Genomic DNA, 16,907 nt, shown 5'->3' on the forward strand with positions numbered 1-16,907 from the left:
CTTGTATTGTTGGCCGTGTTTTACATTGTTTTTTGCAGATTTTACATTTCTGCGTATTCTGCCCCAAGCTCCATAGCTGAATGAGGCATTTAGAAAAAAACGAAGGAAAAAATATATATGTACACATACACCCAGTTACAGGAGGGACAACCTTCTAAGGAAGCTGTACAAGTTCCATTCTCCCAAAGGATGAAGGTAGGTGGAATATGTGTACAATACATGATGCCCTGAATAATCCCCACCTCATCCCATTTTGGCACAGTAAGAAAGTACATATACCTGCCAACTTCACTCCTGCTCTCCCAAATTTTCTGGCCACCTCACCGCAATACAAGTACCCTTCTTCAAAGAGGAAGGGCAATCCAGGAACAAACTGTGGAAGGAAACGGACAAAAAACTCAATAATACAGCCTCTCCACTCAAAAAAGGAGTTGGAACTGTTTTTAAATTTTTGCCTTTTCTTTTTTCTTATGTAGTTCACACACACACACACACACACACACACACACACACACACACTGCATCCACTGCCCCATTTTATGTGAGTTCAGTAATACGCCCCCTTTATTCCAGAACACAAAGCAAGCCGCTTAAAAATTTCCTTTAAAAGAGGACCTCTGTGAAACAATACTTTATTCAATTTTACTTTCTACATCTAGTGACAAAATAGTTTGAATCCCACATAGGATTGCTATTTCTGCTGTAAAGTACTATAAGTGGTAGTTATAAAAATTACTAAATTCAAATGCCTTTTTTCCAGGTTGCAGGGTTTTTTGTTTTTGCATTCAGAAAGAACCTGTGCATTTCCATGCTCTGACAAATGTATTTTTAGCACATGCCTGTTTAAAGGAGCAGCTCAATGTTATTGCATCAAAGATATTTGCAGGTAAAAGCATCGTCAAGAAAATACATTAAGAAACAAGTTCCTTCCCATTAAACCCACCACAGAAATTGTATCCGTTACGTACAAATGATTAAATGCCAGCTAGTCAAGCATTTATAAAATGCAGCAATTCCACAAGACTGCAAAGTGTTGAGAAACTCCAGTTTCCCCAGCATACACCAACTCCTCAGTAAATAACCTTTAACAGAAACAAAAAGTACACTCCTCTAAAAAAAAATAATATTCTACCTTGCTGGGGAATAATTGCACAGTTATTTTAGTCCCTAGCTCCTTGCCAAACTGTTATATAGCCAGCGGCCTCAGAAACATAAAAAGAAGAAATTACCAGGGAAGGTGAGACACAATTAGAACACACTGAAATCCAGAAAAAGCTGCTAAACAAACACACATAGGCATCTGTCTAGAGAAGGAAAGGAACCCAACATGTGAACTCAGCCAGAACCAGCAAGCACCATCCACATGGGGAAATGGGCACACACTAGTTTGCTGTGCTGGGATGGCTTTCAGTAACGGGCCGATGGTTGAGGAACCATGTTTGATTCCATGGAGAACTTTATGCAGCAGCAGGGGGCTCACCAACTGTTATGCCCCCCAATTTCTGTGCAATTTTACAGATAGGGCACACATTGTTTTAAACCAGATACATATATATGTTTAGAAAAATTAAATATCACTGGGCAAATTCTTTTGCACCTGTCGTTTCCAAATTGCCGACTTACACACCAACAATAGCATGCACGAATCTTCAGGCCCAGATCCTACGAAGCTTGAACAGCAATGCTTATCCGCACACAGGCTTTTCAATATGTCGTCCACAGATTGATTTCCAATATGCTTGCCCCAAACTACACTCAGCAGCTCCCCGCCCCCCGGAATAATTCCAGATTAATGATTTGGGAAAACTGCAAGTATTTAAATAATACACATTTAGCACCTTCCTATTACAAGAGCTGTGAAAGAAGGAAATCTCCCCTTCTCTCATGCTCTACAATTGGTTTTAAAACCTGAATTATTGAAAGCATTTGTGTTTTGTGCTTAATCGCTTGATATCTAACTGTGCTGGATGCGCCAATTACAGGAGTGGTGTTCCACCTCCACCCCATCGTGAAGGTTGGTTGGTTGCTCTTTAATTTTGGCCATTTTAAGTCTTTATTTTGCCCCATTCCCAAAAATAGTATCAAAGTGCATATGCATTGCTGGCACATTCTAGGAAACTTCCCATATATATATATATATAGATATATACTTTTAAAGAAACAAGGAGTCAAAGAATTCCAAGGAATATTGCAATTTTCTCCAATACCAAAGCAAGTAGGGTAAAATGAACAATCCAACAACATGGAAGACAATTGCAAAGCTCTCTATATACACATCTGCATGTACATAAAACCAGAGCAGTGGCTGCAACCCTGAAAGTATTTATTAGCAGTCCAGTGCCACACACCAAGGGGGACTGAAGTGGGCTTCAGGGTTGTATCCTACCTGCTGGGAGTGCCAATGCAAAGAACACCTCGCTTGCTGCCGACTGAAATGTAACTTTGGTGTTTATGGGATCACTTTTTGAAGGAACCCAGTGCACGCAGGCACACGTAGAAGTTAAATCAGAACTGATGACCCATGCAACGTTTCCAGGAAAAATCCTGCGATTCACCCAGGAAAAGCTCCTTGGCGTTCTAACAGACCTTACCACATGTACACATTCACAGAAACGCTTTGAACATAATCCCATGAGCAACAAAGGCTAGTGTCAGAAGTGGTTCTTAATGGGCAATGATTAAGGTCAGGAATATAATTAGTTCATTGTAGGAAGCAAATTGCAATTCTAGGGTTGGCACCAAGAAAGAGGTTTCTCGCAGCTTTGTTCTTCACATGGCTTTCACTTTGATTTGCTTCATTTTCATTTGCTTCTTCTCAAGTTTCTTCTGCTCACGCCGCAAAGCAGCCTCCTGTTGGAAAGGTGACAAACTGCGTGAGTCCATGTGTGTTTTGTTTGTGAAAACAAAAGCACGAATTCAAAGTCATCAAGGAAATAAAGTTGGGAGTCTAGGCTAACGGTTTCTCCAGGTAATCACTTTGTTGTGCCACAAATGCAACCGCATGTGACTCAGTTGTTGTGGGTGATCCAAAGATCTCTCCCACATCTTGCTGTGGGGTGGGAAAAGAAACTGTTGCCTAGTGAATTTCTGCAGGAGAGCAAAATGATATGACTTTCTAAGGAGGTGGAACTTCCCATCGAATACCCAGGCTGGCTGGAAGCCAAAACACTGCAGTAATTAATCACTAAGAAAATATGGACAGGTCATCCACTCTACAGCTGGACATGCAAGAGTCCCAAGTAGCCCAACCTACTACAAAACCCAAACAGAGAACTGACTGTTTTGACATTAGCAGGAACCCAATGCTCTCCTGTCTACAAGAACAGAAATGTACCTGGTAAGATTTTCCTTCCCTCTCTTCACAGGCAAGAGGACATCCAACAGAGGAAATTGCTACCTCCTAAGCCAATCCTGGTAGTTACCAATTTCTACTGCTTGAGGTCTCTGCAGAATAATTCACCCAAAAGGCTGCCTTGGCCAAGGCAAAGATTTCTATCTTTATAATGTCTTGTGACTGTGCAATCGGAGGCCCTACAAAACTCTACTAAGGGGGGTTCTCTCTCAAAGGACTACTAAGGCTGCTGCACCCCTAAATAAAATTGACTAAAATTACCATTTGGCATTGCTGGGGCATAAGCCAGAGCAAAGGACTCAAACCATCTAGGTAAGAGTTGCCAAGAAAGGACAAAAAGGAACAATGGTATAAAGTTTATTGAAATAAAACTGAGAGAAGATGGAATAATTAGAATACCCAGCGGTAAAGGGTTAACAATATGAACCACGGAAGGGGGGGAAGGAAGTCAATGATGAATGTATGGTTTGTATTTTGGTAAAATGTCAATGTGCAAATTTTGTAAAAATGAAAATGAGAATTCTTCACTTTCTTTTTTAGGAGTAAACAAGTCTCTGCTAACATACAGGTTTTATGCAAGCCACAAGGCTTTGTTGGATATTGATGTTTCCTCCATGGGGTTGGAAAGTCACAGGGGGAAAAGGCACTAGTACCTGTTGAGCTACTTGGAAGGCCAAACAATTATTGGGAGATCATACAACCACGTTGTTCTGAAAAATACAAAGCTCCGTCTGGAGAGATCTTAAGGATACAGCGCCTATAGCCGTAAAGAATGTAGCACTAAGGGGCTAGAATGAGGAAGCACAGGTAGAATGCTAATACCCCACATAGGAACCTAATGGTCCAACAGAGGAGAAAACAGCAGAACAAATTTGAAAAACATCGAGATCAGAGGGTCAATGATATCAACTGACCATCTAAACCCCCAAGAGTGCCTGAAAAAGCTGACATCTTTCATTCTGGGATATTGGGGCAGACACCCAAGCTCAGTTCAATCTGGAGGAAAAGCGGGATGCCTACAAACTTAATGTAAAAGGCAGGATGTACACAGATGGCTATAGCAGGAGCTATGGAAGCTTTCCAAACAGCTTCATGGGGAGCACAACTTATTACTTTGAGAATGACTCTCTTAAAAAGCTTATCTCTACAGATCGCTTTCCATGGATTAATCTCCACTGTATATCCACCGTACCTGCTATTTCTGCGTGCAAACAGAAGCAGAAAGTGATGCATTCTTCCCATTACCATGTATAAACTAGACAAGCAGAAATGGGGGGGAGGGGCGATGACACATGGGTCACCACTGAATTTTACAGTAAGTGAGCATTCCATAATGCTCATTTTAAACACACCAGAGATCTCAGAAAGGGTGTGCTCTTCACCTCACGAGCTCCAGCAAGCCCAACATCTTTGGCAAGAGCTTGATTTTCCACTATGCTCAAGTACAGGGTTTCCCAAACTTGGATGGCCAGCTGTTTTTTTGGACTACAATTCCCATCATTCCTGACTACTGGTCTTGCTAGCTAGGGATTTGTAGTCCAACAGCAGCTGGAGACCCAAGTTTGGGAAACCCTGCCCTAGTACAATGGGGCTTGCATCTAAAGCTCATTTTACCTCCAAGCGGCGCTGCTTCTCTGGATCTTCCTCGTTCATGATTCTCTCTTTCTCGGCCCGTTTCTTCTCCTCCCGGCGGGACTGAGCGGCCTCTTGTCTTTGCACATGAGTCAGTTTCAGAAAGTTCTCTTCTACACGTGCCCTATTCTTATCCGCTTTTTGTTTGCCCTTTGCCCCGAAGCGAGGGAGAGACACAAACAAGTCACAGTATGAGCAAACCTTTAGTGCATCAGGGCAGTGTTGCAATGAGCTCAGCACGGGAGATAAAAATCTCTCGATACTCATATCTGACAAAGCTTAAGTCCCGAACTGGTCAAAACTGGCTGGATTACAATATTACACCACACTACTCTGACACGTTTACGTGAGCTGCCCTTGAGGACTCTCTGAGAGTGTCGGCAGGTACAGTGCACAGTTGCTCTCCCCTTTCTAAAAAGAGTACCGTGCAACAATTATCCAGCACTGAAACTGGTTTTCTGTGTTCTTCCAAGCACATGTCAATGTGCTGGTTTAACATTTACAGCTTGGCGTTACCTGAACCCTGAACATCTAAAGCTAGCCCGCAGGCCAAATCAGATCCAACAGGGCCTGATTTGGCTGTGAGGTTGTTTTCCAAAACCAACACTCACCTGCCCCACACCTGCTATTATGTATATTTGGCTGCAAAAAAATAAATAAATCAGTAACGTTTTAGCTGATCAGCACAAAATATCAGCTGATTGGTGCTGATAATAAGCCCTGCTGAAATTGGTAACACTATCAAGCTCCCAACTGGGAACTCTGTAGTACAGCTGATCCCTGACCAAAGCAGTGCCTGCTATGAGCACCAAACAGCTGATTGGCACTTACAACAAGCCATGTAGAGAAACACCATCTTTGCCTGCCTGGTTTGACCAGCAGCTGCTGCTGCAAATCCCACTTCCTTTGCCTGCAAGGCTTGAAATATAACTGTGTGGGCCAAGGAAAATGCTTGCCATAGTCGTGGCGGTTGCACCCACTGGTCAAAGTGGGCCACAATGTTTAGGGGAGGTCAGGATCCAGTCCACTGACTGAATCCATTCCCCACTCCCCAATCTAAATGACCGCTATATCCCTTCTCAGCTACAGTGGTACCCCGCAAGACGAATGCCTCGCAAGACGGAAAACCCGCAAGACGAAAGGGTTTTCTGTTCCGGAGGCACTTCGCAAGACGAATTTCCCTATGGGCTTGCTTTGCAAGACGAAAGCCCATAGGGAAATCTCCGGGGACCTGTTTTAAATTGCTGGCGGTCGGGAGCAAAGACTTTCGCCCACAGCCGGTCTTCAGAAGAGGTCCTGGACCTCTTCTGAAGGACGGCGGGGGGCAAAAGTCTTTGCTCCCCCCGCCTGCCTTCCTGGGACAGCGGAGACTTCTCCGCTGCCCCGGGCGATCTTAAAATGCTGGCAGGCGGGAGCGAAGCGTTCACTGCCGACCCCCAGCATTTTAAAATCTCCCTGGGACAGCAGAGAAGTCCCGCCCCGCTCGGGATGGCGGCGCAGAGCTGTCTGCCGTGCCGGGATCAGCGCGGGCTCTGCACGGCCATCGGGAGCCAGGGGAGAAGCCCGCCCCGCTCCAGATGGCCGCGCAAAGCTGTCTGCCGTCCGGGGACGGCAGGCACATCTGCGCCGCCATCCCAAGCGGGGCGCTAAGTCCCGCCCCGCTCTGGATGCCAGCGCAGAGCTGTCTGCCGTCCTGGGACTGCAGGCAGATCTGCGCCACCATCCCGAGCGGGGCGCTAAGTCCCGCCCCGCTCGGGATGGCGGCGCAGAGCTGTCTGCCCTGCCGGGACTGCCATCCCGAGCGGGGCAGGAGCCTCCATAGGCGCGTGTCACCTCTCCAGCCGGGGGAGGGTCGCAGGGGGCTGCTTTAGCCCCCCGCGCGCTCTCCCAGCTGGAGAGGTGACCTGCGCCTATGGAGGCTCCTGCCATAGGCGCGTGTCACCTCCCCAGCCGGGGGAGGGTCGCAGGGGGCTGCTTTAGCCCCCCGCGCGCTCTCCCAGCTGGAGAGGTGACGCGCGCCTATGGAGGCTCCTGCCATAGGCGCCTGTCACCTCTCCAGCCGGGGGAGGGTCGCAGGGGGCTGCTTTAGCCCCCCGCGCGCTCTCCCAGCTGGAGAGGTGACGTGCGCCTATGGAGGCTCCTGCCATAGGCGTGTGTCACCTCTCCAGCCGGGGGAGGGTCGCAAGGGGCTGGGGGGAGATAGCGATCTCCCTGCAGCCCCTTGCTTCAGAAGAGGTCCGGGGGAAGCGGGAAGCGAAGCGCTTCGCTTCCCCGCTTCCCCCGGACGTCTTTTGCAGCTGTTCCGAAGTGGGGAGGGGGGCGGGGACACCTGCCCTAGCCGCCCCACTTCGGAAAGCTGTTCCGAAGTGGGGAGGGGGGGCGGGGACAGCTGCCCCAGCCGCCCCACTTCGGAAAGCTGTTCCGAAGGGGGGGGCGGGGACACCTGCCCCAGCCGCCCCACTTCGGAAAGCTGTTCCGAAGTGGGGCGGGGGGGCGGGGACACTTGCCCCAGCCGCCCCACTTCGGAAAGCTGTTCCGAAGTGGGGAGGGGGGGCGGGGACACCTTCTGAAGGCGGGCAGGGGGCGAAAGTCTTTGTCCCCCCTGCCTGCCTTCCCAGGGGCTTTTAAATCGCCCCGGACAGCGGAGAAGTCCTCCGCTGTCCGGGGTGATTTTAAAATGCCGCCTGCCAGCATTTTAAGATCGCCCCGGACAGCGGAGAAGTCCTCCGCTGTCCCAGGGTTTTTTTAAAATGCTGGGGGTGGGAAGAAAAGCCCTTGTCCCCCCCCCCCAGCCTTCAGAAGAGGTCCGGGGACAGACTGTCCCCGGACCTGGTCTGAAGGCGGTTTCCCTAGGAACGCATTAATTGATTTTCAATGCATTCCTATGGGAAACCGTGCATCGCAAGACGAAAAAACCGCAAGACCAAGAGACTTGCGGAACGAATTAATTTCGTCTTGCGAGGCACCACTGTATATCATGTCCCGTTGCAACTAACGCTAGTCAGGCGAGAGCACTCTCTCAGGTACGTATCTGTCAGAAAGAGCGACAGTTATGGAATTATCAAGGATTTTGTAAACTGTACTTTTAACAAGAGCCATACACATCAATTAGCATGTGACTTACCTCTCTGTTCAGACGGAATTTTTTTGCTTTGTCAATGGAATAAATAACCATGTTCATCAGAGGCAGCAGAGCTTCCATATCTTTCGGGGAGGTGTTGCCTGATCCAGGCACTAGAAAAAGCAAAAGTAAACTTTCCTGAGCTTAAAGGCATTGAAGAAAAGGAAAAGCGTTCAGAAACAACAGTTGGAACAGAAGTGTTTCTGCATTACCCCACTTTTGGGACAGAAGCTTTAATGGGTGCTTCATTAATTAGCTGATTACCGTATTTTTTTGCACCATTGGACGCACTTTTTTACTCTTAAAAAGTAAGGGGAAATGTCTGTGCGTCCTATGGAGCGAATGTGTGGTCCCTGGAGCCAAATTGCCGGAGTGCGGCACACTCTTGGACTGGTCTTTGGTAGTGGTGGTGGAGCCGCGCTCCCCTGCCGGCAGCCTCGGCTTCCCCCTGCAGCCCCAGGAAGCTTTGGAGCAAGGGGAGGGCTGTATGCCCATGCCCCACACTCCTGGGCTGCTGAATGGGGGCAGGGGGGGGGGAAGCCGCGCTCATCTGCCGGCAGCCTCGGCTTCCCTCTGCAGCCCCGGGAAGCTTTGGAGCAAGGGGAGGGCTGTATGCCCATGCCCCACACTCCTGGGCTGCTGAATGGGGGCAGGGGGGGGGAAGCCGCGCTCATCTGCCGGCAGCCTCGGCTTCCCTCTGCAGCCCCGGGAAGCTTTGGAGCAAGGGGAGGGCTGTATGCCCATGCCCCACACTCCTGGGCTGCTGAATGGGGGCGGGGGGGGGGAGCCGCGCTCATCTGCCAGCAGCCTCGGCTTCCCTCTGGAGCCCCGGGAAGCTTTGGAGCAACAGGAAGGCTGTGCGCCCATGCACCGCACTCCTGGGCTGCTGAATGGGGGCGGGGGGGGAGCCGCGCTCATCTGCCAGCAGCCTCGGCTTCCCTCTGGAGCCCCGGGAAGCTTTGGAGCAACAGGAAGGCTGTGCGCCCATGCCCCGCACTCCTGGGCTGCTGAATGGGGGTGGGGGGTGCTGCTCTGCCAACAGCTTGCCCTTCCCCTCAAGGTTTGGAGCAGCTGGCAGGCTGTTCACTGAGAGAGGGGAGGAAGAGGACGGAGAGGAGAGGGACCAAGAAGCTGGGTGAAGGGAGATAATGTACCATAGGTTGCCGTGAGTGGAGAGTCATGGTAGAGGGCAAAGGAGAGGGAGCAGTGAAGGGGAGAAATTGTAGACGTCACCTGAGGAGTTTGGGTGAAAGGGATGGAGAGGAGGAGGCTGGAAAAGGGGACTGTTCTGCTTGGGGGGGGGGGAGAAAAAAGTGGGGAAAAGGAAAGCCTCCCAAGCCTGCCGCTGAGAAGCTCTGCTTGGCTGTTTCTTGACTGTAATTCAAGTAAAGGGAATGTTTGCGAGCAGCTGGCAGGCTGTTTGCTGAGAGAGGGGAGGAAGAGGATTGAGAGGAAAAAATGTGGCATTAGCAATGCTTTGGATGAATACAAAGATGGTATTTTACATGAAGATAGCGAAGAAAGTGATGTCAGTGACTGAGCTTCATAAATTCTGACTTTAGCAGTGATGAGTTCTTGGGGTTCACAGAAGACTAGAAGAGTACTCAAACCTTAAAGTCGCTCTTCATTTGTTAATGACAGTGATGATGGTTCTTAATGCCATTGTTGACTGCTGTTCACTTTACATGGCTGTAATGTGATTCTGATATACCGGTTGTTTATTAAATACAGTAGTTTATACAACATTTGATTCAGAATATTTTTTCCTTGTTTTCCTCCTCTAAAAACTAGATGCGCCCTATGGTTGGGTGCGTCCAATGGAGCGAAAAATACGGTAAATTAGTTGATTACGGAACAGTTTATCAAATTTGTATACAAGGGAAAAGGTACTTCTAAAGCAAAAAGCATATGGTTTTTAAATCAGGGGTGGCTAATCTGTGACCCTCTAAGCTGTCATGTCTTCCCTGACCTTTGGCTGATCGGAGTGTAATCCAACAACGCAGAGATTACAATCCCTGTTTTAAACACTGTCTCTTAAACAGAATTACTGCATCATTCCAAATTCAGGTAGGTAGCCATGTTGGTCTGATGCAGGCAAACTAAAAAATTTAAAAAATTGCCCCTTGTGCTCCATTGTGCAAGAAAATCTGAAGTAGTATCTGAAGGAGTGTGCATGCACACAAAAGCTTTTACCCAGAACAAACTTAGTTGGTCTCTAAGGTGCTACTGGACAATTTTTTAAATTTTTTAGTTTGACTGCCTCATTCCCACTCACCCAAACTTTTAGAATTGTTGATTGTCATAACCTTTGCACACAGCTGATTTTCCTGCACAATTCATTGACAGAGGACAACTATAGATTTTCCAGTATTTAGAAATGCTCCTGCCAATAGATTTTCTAGGACGCCCATTATCTTTCCTACTTCACCTGTATTGGTATGCAAGAACAAGGCTGTGATTCTGGGACACTGCCCTATTGTGACCTCCCTCTTATAACAACCGGGGGGGGGGGCTGCTACTGAAAATAAATAAACTCTTACCCACAAGACAATACAAGTTATATTTTTACTGTGAAATGTGCTCCCAATTGTAACGTTTTACATCCTCAAGAAAAGTAGTTTGAAAACAGGCATGGCTGCTTACCATTAAAAGTAAACAATAGTGTCTTTTTAGTTTCAGGCAGTTTCAAAGGCTGACCTTCCCTAGCAGAAAACAACAACAAAAAAGCATTTGTGGAAGGATATTACAGAATGTAACAAACAAAGGAAACATGGCAGTAACTAAAATCACCATTAGCGAACACTTGATGGGCACCTGTTTTGGGTGTGTTTACATGCATTCTTCATTATGGGCCAAGTCTGGAAGATTTTAAGCTATCGCAGCAATTTCCTGCAAAGAGATTTTTTGAGTGCTCTAGGAGTCGTTTTGTGGTGGGGGGGAAAGCGCCGAATAAATTAAACAACCACCACTTCCTTGCAGGGCATTTGTGAATACATTTCCCACAATAAACCCCGCTGGAAACACTGGTGAGAAAAAAATCTGATTAGACAATAGTCTCCCTTGCCTCTGGGACGCGGGTGGCACTGTGGGTTAAACCACAGAGCCTAGGGCTTGCCGATCAGAAGGTCGACGGTTCGAATCCCCGCAACGGGGTGAGCTCCCGTTGCTCGGTCCCTGCTCCTGCCAACCTAGCAGTTCGAAAGCACGTCAAAGTGCAAGTAGATAAATAGGTACCGCTCTGGCAGGAAGGTAAGTGGCGTTTCCGTGCGCTTCTCTGGTTCTCCAGAAGCGGCTTAGTCATGCTGGCCACATGACCAGGGAGGACATGACAAGGGAGCTGTAACTGGCTCCCTTGGCCAACAAAGCGAGATGAGCGCCACAACCCCAGAGTCAGCCACAACTAGACCTAATGGTCAGGGGTCCCTTTACCTTTACCTCCCTTGCCTCCACTGCAAAGTGTTAAGACACTCAAGAAAAAGCATCCTACGAGGAGAAGCCCAATTGCATCCAGGTGTCCTTTACCAGCAGTGGAGAATTTGTCTTGGGAATCTGCTCCTTCCACAGAGGAGGCCAACCCGTGACAGACCCTTACCTCTGACTTGCTGCAAAACAAACCACTTAGCAGACTGCTGTGGGAAGCATGATGGTCTAATGGGCAGTAACTGGGACACAACCTATAATTCCTTCTGCGTATCCTTCTTCAAGCAGCTGTGGATCAGCCAACAGCTGGATCAGGCACCCCCAAACTCGGCCGTCCAGATCTTTTGGGACTACAACTCCCATCATCCATAGCTAACAGGACCAGTGGTCAGGGATGGTGGGAGTTGTAGTCCCAAAAACATCTGGAGAGCCGAGTTTGGGAATGCTCTAGAGAAACAGTGCTTTCTTACTGACTGCGCTATTTTAAGCACTCCCACTTTGCATACTGTAGAACTGACCTCTGGTGCTGAAGAAAAGCCAAAACCTGCTGTAAAATAAATAAATTATGTGAGCAGGCCAGTTTGGAATCCCCAACTCATGGCTATCATGACCAGAGGAACAGCACTATATGGGCACCCTTCTCTGCTCTCTGGATAATAAAGGAGATTGCCTACAGCGGTGGTTGTTTTCTCTCTCGCCCCCTTTACAAAGTTCAGTACAACATTAATTTGAAGGCACGCTATCTATTGTGTCATACTTACTCTTGCATAAGTTTTGGACCGGAAAACTGGTCAGAAAAATGGACGGACTCAATCTTGTCAGCATAATGTGTGAGGTAATGGATCATCTAGAAGAAGAAGAAGAAGAAAAAAGAAGATCTGGAATACAGTCGTACCTTGGAAGTTGAACAGCTTAGTTCCTGAACATTTTGGCTCCCGAATGTCGCAGACCCGGAAGTGACTGTTCTGGTTTGCGAACTGTATTTGGAAGCTGAATGTCCGACGGGGCTTCCGCGGCTTCCAATTGGCTGCAAGAACTTCCTGCAGCCAATCTTGCAGCCAATCAGAAGCTGTGCTTTGGCTTTCGAAAAATTTTGGAAGTCGAATGGACTTCCGGAATGGATTCCATTCGACTTCCAAGGTACGACTGTACAGTAACATAGGAAGCTGCCTTAGGCCATTGGTTCATCTGGCCTTGTATTGTCTGTAGTGACTGTTGGTGGTCCTCCAGGGTTCAGGTAGAGGGCTCTCTCTCTGCCCTACCTCGAGACGCCGGGGATTAAACCTGGGCCCTTCTGCAGAGAAAACAGATGCTTTTACCACTGAGCTATGGCCCTCCCCTGCTTTGTCCTAAAGGAAATGTTCCTAGAGAGCACACTGAGGAGTTCTTCACTGCTTATGAAATAGTATACACTACCTGAATAAACTACATTTCCCCCTGTTGCATCCATAATGATGCAATCAGACCACAAGATGAGCCATGCTGGGTCCGATCAATGGTCCAGAATTTTATTACCAAAAATGGCCCGTCAGATGTCTCTGGGCTGACAGTGTATAGAAAGCCAGGAAAGCTTTTTAGGGTACTGATAAAAATCTCAAAAGATCCTATCAAAGTACCTGGGTACAAAATCAACTTGAGTAAATCAGAACAGTTTGGTTTTATCCTACTGAAAAGGAATGAAGATGAAATGGTAAACAAATATAACGCGCCCTGAAGATCTCTTCGGATCTGCCTAATCAAAATGGAGACCAGCTGACTGAATTCAAACACAGTCAGCTGCTGCAAGAAACAGAAAACGTCTAAAAGAAAGTGACAGATGAAAAAAATATCTGGGCTGGATAGATTTTCAATGATTAAAATGAAAATGTATTGCCCCGAATCCTAATTTTCTTCATGAATATGCCACTAAAGAGAAATAACACATGACTCACCAGATGACAGAAGGTACAGCTAAATTTTCTTTGGTCAGAAAAGAAGCCCAGAGTGCCCAGAGTCAATGTAATACCATATCAGCTAACATTACAAGGAGGGCTTTATTTCCCCATATAAACTGCTATTACCATGTGGCTATGCTGTTGTATTAGAAAGAATGGTTGCAGAATCCAGGAACAATAATAAAACAATGAGACATATTAGTTGTTGCTATGGCATTGTAACCCCAGAGAGCTATCAATCAGGAAAAACCCTGAGCTCTGCATGAAAATATCTTCACTATATAAAGGGGGGAAATAGTAAGGGAGAAGACATCTGTTGGCAGCCCTTAAGTTGTGGAATGCCCACCCCACAGAGGTATGTCTGGCATTTTCACTATACAGCTTTTGGCAAATATTGAAAATGTTTTCATTTTGCACCCTTACTGTCATTTGTTCTAACCTTTTTTAAAATACTGGGTTTCAAATTGTTGCAACTTGCCCTGTGACCTACTGGTGAAAGGAGGGAAATAAATTTTAAAATCTTTATCATCATCATCCTGGTCTTGCATGAACTAATGGTTGTATGTTATAACGAAGAACTGGAAAACAAGGAAAAAATAGGGAATACGCAAATATGGGAGAAGTGTGGTCAAACTTGGAAAAAATAGTGGGAGATGGTACAATAATCTAAGACTCTTTCCCATGACACCGGGGCAACCCTCAAATTTTCAACAACAGCAAGGTATCTTTCTTACTGCAATTGGGAGCCCTGAGAGCTCACTGGAAGGACAGATCCTGAAGCTGAGACTCCAATATTTTGGCCACCTCATGAGAAGAGAAGACTCCCTGGAAAAGACCCTGATGTTGGGAAAGATGGAGGGCACAAGGAGAAGGGGACGACAGAGGACGAGGTGGTTGGACGGTGTTCTCGAAGCTAGCAGCATGAGTTTGATCAAACTGCGGGAGGCAGTGGAAGACAGGAGTGCCTGGCGTGCTCTGGTCCATGGGGTCAAGAAGAGTCGGACACGACTAAACGACTAAACAACAACAACAACCCCACAAAGCTGAATGTTCCATTTTTCATAGCTGTCCAAGACAGAAGGATTCATTGGGGGGGAGTGAGTAAGGTGATTGCAAGGTGCAGTTTTGTAGATGGTGACCTCAGAAGACAAAGTTCAAGCATTTGAGTGCCCTGTTATAGCTCTCATGAGAGTTCACACCAACTACAGCCTGAAAGATTTTATCTTTTTTTAAAAAAACACACAAAAAAACCCCAAACCACCTTACCTTGGTATCCATCATTCCTTCTGTGACTTCACCCATCTCAGACAGGATAGCCAAAGACTCTGGCAGCCCATACTTCACTGCGGTCTTGGGTTTGTCACTGCAGAACTCACTCTGCCAAGAAGAAATTGCCACGTTATGACAAGCATGGTCTGGACTGCGTCTACCTCCCCTTAAGTAAACAGGTGTTCGCATAATTTATTTAAACCTTAGGAACTGGTTTAAGTTCCCAAGAGCTAGAACTGAAGCCCTGGTCAATTCATAGACTGCCGCGTGCCTCTGAAGACTCAAGAGACCCAAAAGAAAAAGCATGCATATGCATACACAACAATTTTGGTTTTTATTACATTTGTGGGATATTTTTTTTAATGACCTCCCTGAAGCCTCAGGGTACGTTAGGGCATTTTAATGGCATGTTTGGGTAAACTATAAAGACAAAAATGCTCCAAATCAACAAACTTTATCTCTTTTTTATAACTGGCATAGAGGCTGAATCTTGAAATTCTATAGGCACTATAGGGAGTTTTTGAATTAGTTCTTATGAATGATAGACTAAGGTGAGCACATATGCTCATCACTCAGGTGTATCACCTGCACTTTAATAATACAGTGAGTATAAAAAACTCATTTCCATCATAAAGGAAATTGGGTGTACCACCAATGCTTCTCCTCTAGCCTCTCTTTGCATGCTGAAATTCCTTCCCTTCCTGGCTTCAGGCAGAAAATAGAACCATGCTGTGGTTTTCGATTTTGGTTTGCTAAGCAACCACAAACCACTGTCTGTTAGTTCAAATGGCACAAAAGAAACTACGGATTGTGACAAACCAGGGAGGGAATTGCAGAGAATGAAGGGACGACAAAACATGAGGCAGAGGGTCCTGCCAGACTTCCTTCACGTAGCACGAAACCATTGCTTAGCGGTACATTTGTACCACCCCACTGTGCTGAATTATGTTCAGCAAATGCAACGACTGCACCCAAGTCAAAGCTCTTAGCAGCAGACTACATCAGGTGGTTTAAAGAAGCGTACCATTAAGGCAATTTAGGGCCAAATGCCATTTTTATGCATTTTCAAGTACATTACATATATTCTGGTTTCCTCCCAATGTCCCGGAACATACCAGGTCCTGCATTTCCTTCTGAAGCCGCACCAAAGCTTTTCTTGTCCCAACACCAAACACGTAGGTATCCATGTCGTCGTCGTTCATGGTAACTTTTATTTGCTGAGCAACAGACAGAATGATTGTCACATCCAGGCTTGCACACAAAAAAGGACATAAATACAAGAAAGAGGAAAGCAGTGGCCAGGACTCCATGCCATTGCCAAAAGCAAAAATAGATTCAGACTTTACAAAAGGCTATCGGCAAAGATCAGGGTCAGGCTGGATGGGAGCCCCAAGGTAATTACAAAGGTCCTCTAAAATATAATTACAAGAGCGCATAACATAAATGACTACTTCTCCTTCATAACACAACACCAGGTGAGCAAATAATAGGTCCCCTCTAGCAGCAAGGTGTTACCACCGCTAGAACAACTTACTGCATACTTTTTCACCCTAAGCAGTGTCAATGGTTTTGTTCGAACCACATTAAACTGAACTGCAGTCTTTTTAACCCACCCAGTAAGTGAAGCATTGCTTCGCTTAATTCTACTGCAAAGGGTATTCCCAGTAAAAGAAATCACAGTCCTACGTTCAAGCCCCTTATGATGGCAGGGAAATGGGAGGAATTGGCAGGACAACCTCTCATTGCATGCCTACACCACTATTCCCGTTTTGGACAGTAATTCCTAACTTTGGGTTGGGAATGAATGACAGAGAGTATTATTAGCGGCTGGCATTGCTACATGCTTTCAGTTGCAGCATGCAGCAAAAGCAACTCTCGGTAGTTCTAGACAAAGAAGCACAGAATTCTGCAGCCAGAATAAATTACAAAATGTGTGTATAATTATTTCTGCGTAACGTACTCTGATTCTGATGGACACAGAGCCAAGTGCTTATGTAGAACAATACAGCCCCATGCTCCCTATTCCAAAATTCTGCTGAGACTCCCTCGGGCTTCTGAGAGTTTCGGCAAACACCACAGGTTAAGAAGTCTGCCTTCGCAGGCTCAAGTGCTAGAAACTTGGCCGAGTTGCTTTTATTAACTAACAACATTTTCAGCATGACTGTGGCAGCACTGAATT

The 16,907-nt window shown here is 46.6% G+C and overlaps 1 protein-coding gene across 1 annotated transcript in view; it reads right to left on the reverse strand.

The window, feature by feature from the left end:
* Positions 1–616: 616 nt before the first annotated feature.
* Positions 617–16,907, reverse strand: part of CCDC47 (coiled-coil domain containing 47) — a 31,837-nt gene continuing 15,546 nt past the window's right edge. The window contains exons 7-13 of the mRNA XM_082194496.1: positions 15,844–15,945; positions 14,726–14,836; positions 12,287–12,372; positions 10,749–10,807; positions 8,109–8,218; positions 4,967–5,134; positions 617–2,850 (exon numbers count right to left, since the gene is read on the reverse strand). Coding sequence (XP_082050622.1) covers positions 2,770–2,850; positions 4,967–5,134; positions 8,109–8,218; positions 10,749–10,807; positions 12,287–12,372; positions 14,726–14,836; positions 15,844–15,945 — 717 coding nt within the window. The 3' untranslated portion in view covers positions 617–2,769. The remainder of the gene's footprint in view (positions 2,851–4,966; positions 5,135–8,108; positions 8,219–10,748; positions 10,808–12,286; positions 12,373–14,725; positions 14,837–15,843; positions 15,946–16,907) is intronic.

This window comes from Podarcis vaucheri (assembly GCF_965113315.1).
Source record: "Podarcis vaucheri genome assembly, chromosome: 13".
NCBI lineage: Eukaryota > Metazoa > Chordata > Lepidosauria > Squamata > Lacertidae > Podarcis > Podarcis vaucheri.